General features: G+C 37.4%; 1 protein-coding gene across 2 annotated transcripts in view; it reads left to right on the top strand.

The window, feature by feature from the left end:
- The window catches only part of smurf2 (SMAD specific E3 ubiquitin protein ligase 2), a 226,334-nt gene that overhangs the window by 135,947 nt on the left and 77,194 nt on the right, over positions 1–13,193 (top strand). The window contains exons 1-2 of one of the 2 annotated variants that reach the window (XM_063030599.1): positions 8,987–9,036; positions 12,029–12,162. In XM_063030599.1, the coding sequence (XP_062886669.1) occupies positions 9,002–9,036; positions 12,029–12,162 (169 nt within the window). In that variant the 5' untranslated portion in view covers positions 8,987–9,001. Of the gene's footprint in view, positions 1–8,986; positions 9,037–12,028; positions 12,163–13,193 lie in introns of those variants that run through there. The other variant, XM_063030598.1, reaches the window with a different exon arrangement.

The raw sequence follows: 13,193 nt of genomic DNA, 5'->3' as shown, positions 1-13,193 counted from the left end.
AACGTCAACTGTACCTCTTCCTAGAGATGCTGCCTGGCCTGCTGCGTTCACCAGCAACTTTGATGTGTGTTGCTTGAATTTCCAGCATCTGCAGAATTCCTGTTGTTTGCGTTTTTTTTCAAGCCATTCCCTGCAAGGCAGTCCCATCAGGCCCTCTCCATCTTAACCCTTCTTCTTCACCCAGCTAAACATATTCTCGTATTGAACAGTTTGCCAATTAACTAGACACATTTCCTCCTTATGCATATGGGAACCCATATGGCTCTTGGCTATACCCATCTTTCTCTAGGATATGTGAACATATCTAGTTTTGGTCTTCCCTTGATCCCTTTCTTCAGCTCCTTTTCTAGTACAATGATGACTGAAACAGCGCTGATGAAGGTCTTTTGACACTTCTCAAGATTGCATTTTCATTGATGTGAATGTGTAGTTCACAAGACTGTCCTATTGCATTCACACCTGTTCATGTATAATGTGAATTTTTGTCGGTTGGGGGATTGTGGTCAAAACCAGGAGCTGAACATGATTTCCTCCTCACTAATGCAGGAGGTATTCAGTGTAAGATTGTTGCGAAGTGGTTGATAGTTAACTTCGCATGGAATCTGTATTGAACTTTGGCCTTTCATGAATTTTAAAGTTGCTTACTAGACCAGCAAGAGACATCAGAGATTTTAGTAAATTGCAGATAATTGACAGTCTGACACCTTACGTGAGAAGGGTTAAATCTCAGTTCATGAGGAATTCTGCAGATGCTGGAAATTCAAGCAACACGCATCAAAGTTGCTGGTGAACGCAGCAGGCCAGGCAGCATCTCTAGGAAGAGGTACAGTCGACGTTTCAGACTGAGACCCTTCGTCAGGACTGTCCTGATGAAGGGTCTCGGCTTGAAACGTCGACTGTACCTCTTCCTAGAGATGCTGCCTGGCCTGCTGCGTTCACCAGCAACTTTGATGTGTGTTGCTTAAATCTCAGTTTATGTTGTGTAAGGCAGTTATTTGTGTAAGATATGTGCACGTAGCTCTTGGTTGCAAGAGAAGCAAATCTTCTAGTGGAAGTTCATTTGTGGCTCTCGCCGATTTTGAGGGAGGAGAGTTGTTGGTGAGAGGGCACTGATCAGTAGCAAATGAGAGGTGAAAGCATATTAGTGATTAGAGGTGGTGATGATGGGCAAAATGAAATATGGAAGAATTTAACACAGAAAAGGACATAAATATTTTGTAGTTTCAGCATAAAGACTTTTAGACTTGTTTGAAAATTAATTATTTCAGTAAGCATTTGTAGTTAAACTCAACTAAATCGTAATCAGCAAGATTGAACACATACAAAATGCAGATTATACTGGGCAGCTTATCGATGTTTAGTTTAGTTTATTCTGCAGTGATTTCTATGACCCATATCTTACCTTATATACCAGGAATTTAGTTGAGACGTTTCTGTCTGGTACTAAAAGTAACCAGGGAATTCAGAGCTTGCCAGGTGTCCAACCCTGATTTTCCTTGTTCTCATGATTTATTCTAACAGGTTCTTTTCTTAAGACTATTTGCTCCTAACAAAGAGTAGCCTTCCCATACATTCATAGTTAGCATTCTGGAATAGTTCCAAAAAGAAAGCATCACACACCCTAATGGTGAGCCTTTTCCTCCATGAGGCATCTATTGTATATTTCCCTTGAGGTCTGACATTATCCTCTGGTAACCTTTAGGAAGAGGCTCCACAAAGGCGACACAGAACTTGGCTTTTGAATCTCCAAATTTCACCAATTTAAAAATGGAATTGGGTAATTCTGAGAATCATGCATGTTTAAAGGAAGATGGTTAGCAGAAAAGATTTTACTTTAAATCATTTAATGTTGATAACATGAAAACTTGAAACTATCTATGACTTTTTTTCTTCTTAAGATTAAGATTGACTTTTGGTTTCATTTCAGAACCAGCTAATAGAAACGCCATTGTGTTTTAACATGTATTTTATTGTGTATTATGCAACAAAATTACAGGGGATGCCAGAGTTTATCTTTAGAATGTGCCTTAGTCTGACCGTGGCAAAAATATAAAATAAATGTTTGTCTTGATGTAAACAAGTTGAAGGTATCTAAGCAGAAACTCCTTAGATCTGATGCCTGAAATAGCTGAAAATATTTGATTTTTAGTAAAATGTTCTTGACTGACTGGGTACACTGCTTACTCCTGCTTACCTAAGCTACGTAATTTCCTTCCAGTTTACTCATTCTCATGTGCACAGCCCTCAGAATCTTTCACCACATTTTGTATTTTCTGCCCAGAATCAACGAATCATTTTCAACTACCATCTTGTGGAATAGTGAATTGACATATTTAACCTGTGGGTGAAGATTATTTGATTTCCTCCCATAATCTGCGACTTTCTTCAAGCACTTCATCTAATCTCCTGCTTTCCTTGAAAATTTTCTTTGTTCAATCCCTTTACTCTTCCTACTATGCCATTTTCCTTTCTTTGCCCTCGAAGACAAATAACATGGTAGTGTCCATGGGGTTTTCTTTTCACCAATTGTTTTGCTCTCCACATTGGAAATAAACTTTTTGCCCAAGTCACTTACTGCTGACTTTCAAACTCCTAATTCTGCACTGCTAAACACTATGTTGCTAATGTTGCTCATGATCTGCCTCATGGTTTCCTCACCTTTGCTGGAGAACATAACTAGTCATATCCTAGCACATGGAGAAAATGGCTATATTCTTTTGGGTCTCAGTTCTCCAAAACCAATTACAACTATATCAAAAGATATCCCCTATTCACTACTTCTGTTTCTAACCCCCCCCCCCGCCCCCGCCCCCCCCATCTTTTTTTGGATCCCACTTAATAGCTGTGGAAATAAGAGTAAATTCCATGTTTTGATAGTGACCTTTAATTTGAAATAACTTGGTCATTAAAAACTTGTTCTATATTCTCTGACTTCTATCCAGCTGTTCAAGAATTTACTCCCGAATAAGCTAAAAACAAATTTCTCACTAATTCAATATTTTATGTATCTTTCTCTTTCTTGCCCTCACTTTCACGAATCAAAGGCCTGAATAAAATTGGCAACTTTTTAGTCCCAGGAATTTCTTCATCAAGTGTTTTGACTATAACAATTACTGTTTCCTTGGTTATTATTGTCAATACCTTCAGGAAACCATTTAATTCCTGGAGCCTTGGATGAGTCTAGTCTCCCTATTATCTCCACAGCTATTTTTTTGACTTATTATTTTGTTATTTATCACTCCTGCATTGGATTTTCCCACTTCCTAATGGCTTAGTTACTTGATGCTACTAATTTCAGTTAGGTAACTTCTATAGTTAGCCAGCCTGTGGCATAGTGGCATCCGCATCAGTCTTAGAGGCGAGTGTCTCAGGTTCAAAGCCGGGCAGCTCCTTACATGCTTTCCAGCCATGCTGGGTTGAGCATTGAGCTAGCAACTCGGCCTCGTAAAAAAAAAACAGACAAAAATGCTAAAGAAACAGCAAGGTTGCTGCCTGATGTGCCACAAGGTGCAGAATGGAACAGCAACTTCTGTAGTCATATACCTACCTCCTCCTCTGAATTGAAAACTCCATTCCTCCAGCTGAACCCTTTTGTCCTGTCACCCCTTTGGCAGCTATTTTTTTCAACTGCTCACCTATTCTCCCTCTTTCGTTACTCTTTCTTTTCCTAAACCACTCCTTTTGAATTATCTTCTGAAATTCCAGATTTTGGTAACTTAATCTCACTCCCTCTGGCTTGCTTTTTATTTCATAATTAATTTTGTGTGAACATCATTAAAAACACAGTATAGTTATGTTAATGTTCTAATTATTCTTAAGGTTTTTTTGCTATTTCAGCCCAAATATTCCACACTGATGGATGGAATTCTGTTTTGTCTGCTGGCTGAATGGAAAATAAGTTGGCAATTTTGATGCCTTCTGTCTTGGCGTCAACTGTATTACCTATGTGTTCCTTGTGCAACTAAATCGGCATAGAGAAAATCCACTTTGATAAGAAGTTCTCTTCTGTTGGTTAGGTTTAGGTGTATCAGTACAAAGAATGAAAGGACAAAGCATGCTTATTCCAATTAGGCTATATTTAAACAGAAAGTAATCAGAGCCATAAAACAAGATTTCTTTTCATCGGTTTATTTGCTAGAGTACAGATCTGACAAATGCAACGGTACTTGATTGAAAACAAGACACATTCTCAGGTGTTTGTAATAAAGTTTTACACTTGGATGTGCTGCAGCCCATCTCTAATTCCTACCAATGTATTGTAACAACTTTTTAAGGCGCAACTTTTTTTTACTCTCGACAGTGGACATCAATTTCTCAGACATTCTGGTTAAAGTGATTTACACCAACAGATTATTGCACTTTCATGTAGAGCCAAACTTGTTAAAAATGGAAGGTACTGAAAGAGCAACAGTTTTTTTTAAGAAATAAGCTCTGCTTTGCTTTATAGTCAGCACTTTTCCAACAAGTTTTCAAGACTACCAAAGCATACAAATTTTACAATGTCAATGTCAGGCCTGGTCTGCACTAGACAGGGTTGTCTGGCCACTTAGAATTTGGTGGTGGTGGGAGGGTGGGGAGGAGGTTTCTTACTGTTCTTTGTCACTTTCTACCCATCCTATCATCTGACCCTGCACCAGACATCATATCCCTGAAATGGGACATTGAGCTATAGTGAGGCAAAAAGAATTATGCACCGAAGTATCATTGTTACTAAGGTTGCACTTTCTATAGACACTTATTGATGGTCCTGATGAAGGGTCTCAACTTGAAATATCAACTGTTTATTCCTCTCTATAGATGCTGCCTGACTTGCTGAGTTCCTCCTGCATTTTGTGTGTGTTACACTGGATTTCCAGTGTCTGCGGAATCTCCTGTGTTTATTTATTGACATGGTTGAAGTGTCTTGAAAAAAATTAAATATTGGTAGTTACAGGTCTTTTTCCATTCAGAAATTATTTACCTCATGAATTTTGCAAATTGCTCCAGTTATTACTAATTGAAATAGGGGTATTATTTTCCTGCAATTTTTTTGCAAGTTAGCTATGCATTTAAAAGCTTATCCTGTAGTCAGTGTTGGTGTCATTAGACTTGACAATCACCCTCAGCATTGATGATGACTTGCTTCCACTCTGGTTTCATGATTTCTGGTGGTGATCAATAAAGCCAGGGCAGAAACCAGACTTCTACGGCTGGGGTAAGAGGTGCCTGACAGGACAGATGCATGAGTAGTTTGTTGCTCTTCTCTCATCATTTGCACGGAATTTCTTACTGCTCCAGAGCCAAGGATTCTAATGTCTCTAAATGATCTGGATTGGCCTTGTGACAGTGATTGCCAAATCAGAATTTTTCCAAGGTAGACTTGATCATATCCTTGAAATTTCTCCTCTGTCCACCTGGTAATCTCTTCCTATGACAGAGCTTGGAAGAAAATGTCTATTTCGAGAATCTAGTGCTGGATTACTAAGTGATGTGCCCTGCCCAGAGGAGTTGAGTGAATAACCAGCCCTTGGTGCTGGGAGAGGAGACTGATGCTAGTTTGATCCTTCTAGCGAATTTGGAGAATTTTGTAGTGATGACATTAGTGGCATCCTTCCAGTACTCTGAGATCCCTGTATCAGGCAGTGCAGAGCTTAGAACCATACATGAGAGCAATAATCACTGCTGTTCAATGGACTATGAACTTTTAATACACTTTGCCCCTAACAATCAAAGGCTTTGCTGGCACACTGAAGGCACCAGTGAATTTCATTATTGAATACAGCGCTGATGAAGAGTTTCTGTCTGAAACATTGACTCTTTATTCCTCTCTATGGATACAGAGTTCCTCTGGCATTTTGAGTGAATTACTCTGGATTTCCAGCATTTACAGAATCTCTTGTGTTCATTATTGATGTTTGCCTTCATGAAGAGGTGACTCCTGAAATATAAGTGGCCCAGGATCTTGTCTTTTACTGTCAGATGGCAGTGTTATACAGATTAGATTGTGGCCTCTGAGTTCCCAAAAATGCAAGCATTATTTGCATGTTTCTGCCTGGATGAGCTAGGTCCTGGAGTGTCATCTCTGTATGTTGAACAGTAGTCCCTGGGAAGTTTGTTGAAGGTGAGATGTAGCACTGTGGTGAGAGAATGTGAAAAATGTGTTGGGGTAATGATGCAGCCTTGCTTAACGCCAGATTTTGCTGAGATTGGTTGTTCTAAATTAACTGATTAGGCTAATTCTCTTGCATGCCATGATAAAGTAAGCATGACATTACCTGAAATGTGAGGAAAGTGCTCCACAGTCCTTCCTGGTGGAGGGAGACAAAGGCCTTGGTGAATCATTAAAAAGCTCATTGGTGCTGCTCCTCGTCTTTTATCTTGGAGATGTTGACTGGTAAATGGCTTGTCTACTGTGCTTCCAGATAGATGGAATCCACAATGATTTGGGGAACAGTGCCTTGGCTGTTGGGAGGAGCTGGTTTAAGAGGATCCTGTTGATGATATTATAACAAGTGTGTCTTGATTGTTTATGTTGATTAGGTGCTACATTTTGTGAAAACAAATATTTCTCCTTTGGTAATGAACAGTTCACAAACTTGTATTTATATAAATGTAGCTGTTCAAATTATAATATTTAAGTAACTGTTTTTTCCCCAAAAATAAATAACAGAACTCTACCTATGGCATAAATAAACAAGAAATTTTTTATAAAAGAAAATCCTGGAAGTAATCAGCAGGTGAAACAGCATCTAAGGAGATTGAAATGGCCAACATTTCAATACGATGATCTTTATTACTGAGAAAGTTAGAAATCAAATCCGTCTATCTTTCATCCCAATACTCTGCGATTAAGAATCCCATGTGGCCTTCTAGCTTTCAACCCACCTGTAGAGCAAATTCCCAGTAAAATTATCTTTATTACATTTTCTCCTTGTTTCTCTCAGCAACCAATAATAATTAATTGGTATGTCTATCTTTGTATATACTCAACAGCTGGCCTATTGATCTTGCCTTTCCTGTCTCGTGATTTAACTGCCTATCATGTTCCACTGTGGTAGTCCTGTCAATCCACACTCCTGTGAGTATTCCTTTTTATCTTCCACAAGACACCCAAAATGCCTGGCATCCTTCCCGTCATCCCCTGCTGTCAAAGTTTTTTTTTCTGTCATGAACAAACTACTCTATTTATCATCTTACTTGGCATTCTGGTTTTTGCAAAAACCTGGCTTTCCATTGATGGATCTTTCTCTCTTACCAGTGGCATGTAGCCCGACTTCATATTCAGAAACATCCATTGCCAAGCCAAACACTGGAAACTAAATTTATAAAGTATACAACTTGAATTTTCCATGGCTACAAGAATCATTATGTACCCCTCACAAGTATTCATCATTTTGGAGCTTAGAAAGAGAAGTATCTATCCATGGGTAATTCAGCCTTACAAAAAACAGCAATCAGGAAGAGCCTGGATTTCTACTTCATCCTTTCTCTGATCATATTCATTTTGCACCATTGGTCACTGAAATCGGGAAACAAGTTTCTCCCCACTAACCCTGAAGCCATTAGTGGTTACCCAAAACCTGCCATTTTTGAGTTAAGGCTCAGATCTACGTATTGGACAGTGGTCAGCTGAGAAGAGAAAGTTCATAGCAGCCCACTTTAGCATAATTGTGTTGGTAATTTAATACTACAAATTGGAAAAGATGTTGGCAATTTGTAGTATTATAATCTATTTTAAAATGGAATACAAACCTGTAAGTCCCTACCTTTATTCTCTACAGTCTATACTTTTTCATTGTAAAAGTTAATGAAAGCTAAGTGAACCTGAAACCATAGTTTCCAAAGTTGGCTGATGTTTCTTGGAAAGCAAATTTCTTTAAATATGTTACAGAAGAGGAGAACACTGCTGTAATCTTTCATTGGCTGGAAGTTTATCTTGTTATTTTGCAACTTTAGAAAGGGAGATATATTTCTCTGAATTTTTATCTTGTTCCACTAATTATAAAATAGAAAAAATGGTAATGCTGTGTAGCTTCTGTTACAACGGCAATATTAACAATGAACAGATACCATTTCCCCAGGACAGTAATGATGAAAGGAATTGAACAAAAATATTGTATTTGTTGCATAACTTTTGAAAATGCTGCATAAAATTTGTAAGATTCTGCTTTTGATGTGTCATTAAAGTGGAGTTTTGTTATATACACATTATAGGAAGTGAAAGTGATTGTACGCAACATATATATTCTTGGCTACCTCTAAACGAGTGCTGATGCATGTAGCATTTTCTTGCAAGATAACTGAAGAGTAGCCAGTAGTAGCATCAACTTTATTGGCCATATAAATTTACATGTATAAGGAATACATGTTCAGAATTGTAGAAATAAATGACTTTTTATGATAGTAGGATAAATTTAATCTTGCTCATTGCAGGCAAAATTGAAGGAGGGTGGGAAGCTGACATGAAGCTTGTAAGTTCTTTTCCAGTTCTGTGGACTTATTGCTGAGATGTGCCTATTTCTACATATCTATAATATATGCACACACAGATTATATGTGTTGTATGGATAATGCAGAATGTTATTGATGACTGTAGTCTCATTTTAAGATTTACATAACTGCTGTCAACTGTTTAGGCTTTATTCACTTCAATTGCTTCTGGGGAAAATAAATCATTCCAACTCATTTCTGGATTGGATTCAATTATGCAGAAATATTGAAGTGTTGGTCAACCTGTAAATAATTAACTGCAAATGTAATTTTAATATAATTTTCAAAATGGAATTTGATAAATATTTGAAAGAAATAATTTTTGAAATCTCTGAACAAAGGACAAGGGAATGAGGCTAAATGAAAGCTCTTTAAGAGTCAGCACCAGCATAATGAGCTGAATCACTTCCATCTCCACAATATAGTAATACAATTCTATAAATGTTCCATGTGAAGACTTGAAACGGTATTGTGAATTATAGTTTTAAAGATTCTTAACTTTTTTTTCCAGTTTGGAAGGTCAAAGGGGGATATGATTGAAGTTTCCTGGCTATTCAGGCAAACTAGGTAAATACATTAATTACACAGGTTGGAAGCTCTGGCTTGTCTAAAAATTGAATCAGAATCTAAAGTAGTAAGGAAGGGATCCAAATCTGATTTATTTTCTGCTGTTAGTTGATCTTGGATAATCTAGCAATTGTCCTCTATGCTTGTGATGCAAATAGGAAAATCATTCAGATCTCTGCTTTTGACAGCTATCCAATGACATCCTGTAACTTGCTTGTATCAGCTGAGGATGGTGTAGAATTAAAATTGGGTTTGATCCTGCCTACTGTTGAATAGTTAACATTCGCTGTGCTGGCACCAGGAAAGAATGGCCTTTTGGCCATTGGAAGCAAATACAGCTCAGCTCAGGCTAGGGTAAAAATTGTTAAACAAAAAATAAATTTGTGTGATTGTTAATAGCAATCCTTTTATACTGTACTTGATGCTGCACGGCCTTGGTTGGACCACATATTGAATACTTTGAACAGTTCTGATTACTTCATTATTGGGAAAGTCTGTTGCTGTTGGGTGAATTGCAGCTTTTATTTACCCAAATGTTTATAGAGTCTCAAAGATTAAGTTAGGAAATGAGAATATACAAACTAGAAACACGTTTGCTGGAATACAGAAAAATGTGGGTGAGGCTTGTTGTGTTTGAAAGAAATTGATGGGGAGGTAAAGAGAAACTGACTGGTAAGAGTGTCTCAGGCAAGGAGATGTAACTTAAAAATAATAGGTGGACAGTTCAGTCAAAACTAAATGGATATGTGGAACTCTTTTGAAAAAGTACAAACAGTAAATTTTTCAAATGGTTCGGAAGGGATTATGGATGATTCACTTTCCAGCAATTGAGGATTAAAAATGAATCAAGATCCCTATGATGACAATAGGATTTAGGGGTAAATGGTTTATGGCATTCCTTTTTTCCCTTAAAGCTAGGTTTCTCAACCGGGGTTCTCTGGAACCCTAGGGTTTTGTGAGAGGTTGCCAAGGGTTCCATGAGAGATGGTGTTTTTTTTTAAAACAAATCGTTTTTTGAACTTTGCACAACATGCGATGTTAGCGCTCTCAGTGGTGGGCAGTGACCGAGCAATCCTGTTAGCAATCTCATTAGAGGTCTCTCAGACCAGTATAAGGCAGTGCGCAGTAGGGCCATGTTTATTTGGTTAATTCCATTCTCAGTTTTTGATGCAAGATAGGGCAGGCCTTTGGTAATTGGTGAATGGTGTATTGCATGGAGGGAGAACAGAAGGCTGATGAGCACTGTATTGCATGGAGGGGAGGCTGTTGATAATTTGCTGAGTGCTGTATTGCACAGAGGGGAAGATGGTAGGCTGATGAGGAGCATGAAGTGCATTTTCCGAACATTGAATGGACTCACCCAACTTGGGCTGTGACGTCAGCCCCTCCCTCCGAGTTACCTCCCTTGTATGCTGCCAACTGACTTAAGGAAGCAAACAAATTATCAGTGTAGTAGAAAATTGGAGAGATTTTTTTCATTCTAAGGCGGGGATTTTTTTATGTGCGATGACTCAGCTGTTGGCTCACTGCTTTGCTGTTGTAAACGTCACAAAAGGTGGATTGTGTAGTTTAGAAGTGAATTATATTGTGAAGTGTTTGTATTTTTTTGCAGTTTTCTCATTTAGTTATTTATCATGCTGTTCTTATGCAACAATGGACACGAAAAAGTCTCATCTTTACAATGAAAGCTACTTGTCAATGGGTTTTACATGGACTAATAATCCATATTGTCCTATTCCATTGTGCTTAGTCTGTGGCAAACAACTTACAAATGCAGCAATGGCTCCAGCAAAATTGAAAAGACACGTAACTACAAATCATAGCCATATGACATATGAAAGTGCTGATTATTTTAAACGGCTTTTGGAATCTTAAAACAGAGTAAAGCTTTTGTTCACAAAGTCACAGTTAAAGGGTTCAGGAAGTAAGTTATTTAGTAGCAGAAGTTATTATCCAGAAAAGGAAAAGTCACACAGTTGGTGAGAACCTTATAATGCCAGCATGTCATAGTGGGCATAGTAGGATAAGGTGCTGTACAAGAATTTGAAAATACCTCTCAAACAGTACAATAAGTTGACCTGTTGATGACATGTCACATAATGCTGAATAAGTTTTGTGTGATAAACTGAAAAACAACAGCTTCTCTAGCCAGGTTGATGAGGCAACAGATTTCACTAATAAATGTCATGTAGCATTTGTAAGATTTGTGAATGATGGTGAAATTCAAAACTTTTTTCTGTTGCAAAGAGCTGTCCAAAACAAGCAAAAGCCAAGATATATTTTGTCTTCATATCTGGAAACATAAGGTCTGTCTTGGAGGAACTGTGCTGGCATCTGTACTGATGGTGTCCCATCAATAGTTAGCCCCATGAAGGATTTTGTTTCTCTTGTAAAACAAAGTTCTGATGTTGTCACAACTGCTTCAACATTGTAAATAAATTTTCATGTTGTAAATAGCATTAATTAAAATTAATTTACAAACTTTATTTAAATTAAATCTACAGAGCCTACCTTTAGAAAAATTAAATCCCATTTTGGCTTAAGCCAGTTATTTAACAGAACTTTATTGTGTATGCCTTATGAGTTTTTAAAATTTATGAAAGGGAAAGAAAGGGATTAATTTCAAGAAAGGTAAGCTTTAAAAATTCATTTTCTACTCAAAAGAGCATTGACAATTATTTATGACTTACTGATTGATCATGCTAAGTACTGTGAGCTGTAGATATAATAATTTTTATGGAGGGGTTCCTTGAGACCTGAAAATTATTTCAAGGGTTCCTCCAGAGCAAAAAGTTTGAGGAAGGCTGCCTTAGAGACTTGGGCTTTGTTCTTCACTTAAGGTATGCTGTAACCAAAATGTGCAAATCAGGAAAGTAGAGGAGAAGCTATTTGTTTGCTTCTCTTTTTGAAGTCAAATTTGACTAGAATGATATACATAGAATGTCATATGAATGGTTGATATGATTCTGCTGCTTTTTTGTATCATTTCCAGATATATTGGGAGGTCAGATTCTATAACTATCAGCGTATGGAATCATAAGAAAATCCATAAAAAACAGGGTGCAGGTTTTCTTGGCTGCGTACGACTCCTTTCCAATGCCATAAATCGCCTTAAAGATACTGGTTGTGAGTATAAACAGTTGAAAAACGTAGATAACTTTAGATTATTTCAACTTGTAATTTTTAATCTCTGTTTGCTTGTCTTGACATCAGAACTTGTTTTCTTAGTTTTCCGTTTCTGAAGAAGTCTTCAACTGGGTTAACTCAGTTTCTCTTTCCACAGATGCTGTCTAACCTGCAGAGTGTTTCTAGTAATTTCTGTTTTGATTTCAGGGTTTCTCTCATCTCTAGTTTTATTTTGATTTTCAGTGATGCCCCTCAAATGGAATTGGTTTTAGTTGGTAAAGCTCAAAGAGCAACAACAAACTGATTTTCTGTTTGTTACTCTTCTGACAAATGTTGACCTGAAGTTTCATGCTTTCAATATATTGGAGGTTGAAAATTGTGAAAGTATGAGTTGTTCTTCTCCGGTCCTAAGAATTATTCATTATCTTAATGTTCTCTGTCACATTTAAATGTTTTTTAATCTTTTGAGCACTAGTGTCTAACAAGAGCAGATGGAACAAAATAGATTTAGTTTCCTTTTGTTAAATTATTAGCATCTTATACTGTTGTAAGCATTATCAAGTGATATCTGAGGGTAGCGGTTGCCAAGTTACAGATATATCTGTCAGAGTTGTTTTGCCACCAAGATTAAGGAGGACAGGTGAAAATTCACCTTTAATCTTGTAAAGACCTCGTAATCTTGGCCATATAATGATAGGAAGGAAGGAACAAGATGAAAAATAAATAGGTGATTACCTCAAGACTTCCTTGTATATCTTCCACACACACTTTCAAAGGTCTCTCTAAAAGATCCAATCATGCTTTATTTTAAGAAGTCTGGGGTATTCTGAATGTTTATCTTTCAAAATAACAGAAAAGTTATATATTCTCTTTAGGTCAGAAGACACAGATATAGGAGCAAAATTAAGCCATTTGGCCCATTGAATAGGTTTGTCCATTCCATAATGGCTGATTTATTAACCCTCTTAACCTTGTTCTCTCATCTTCTCCCCATAACCTTTGATGCCCTAACTCAGCGGTCCCCAACCACC

The sequence above is a fragment of the Mobula hypostoma genome, chromosome 22 (assembly GCF_963921235.1).
Source record: "Mobula hypostoma chromosome 22, sMobHyp1.1, whole genome shotgun sequence".
Lineage (NCBI taxonomy): Eukaryota > Metazoa > Chordata > Chondrichthyes > Myliobatiformes > Myliobatidae > Mobula > Mobula hypostoma.
Note: the sequence above shows the minus strand (reverse complement) of the source record. Positions and strands in the feature narration are given on the sequence as shown.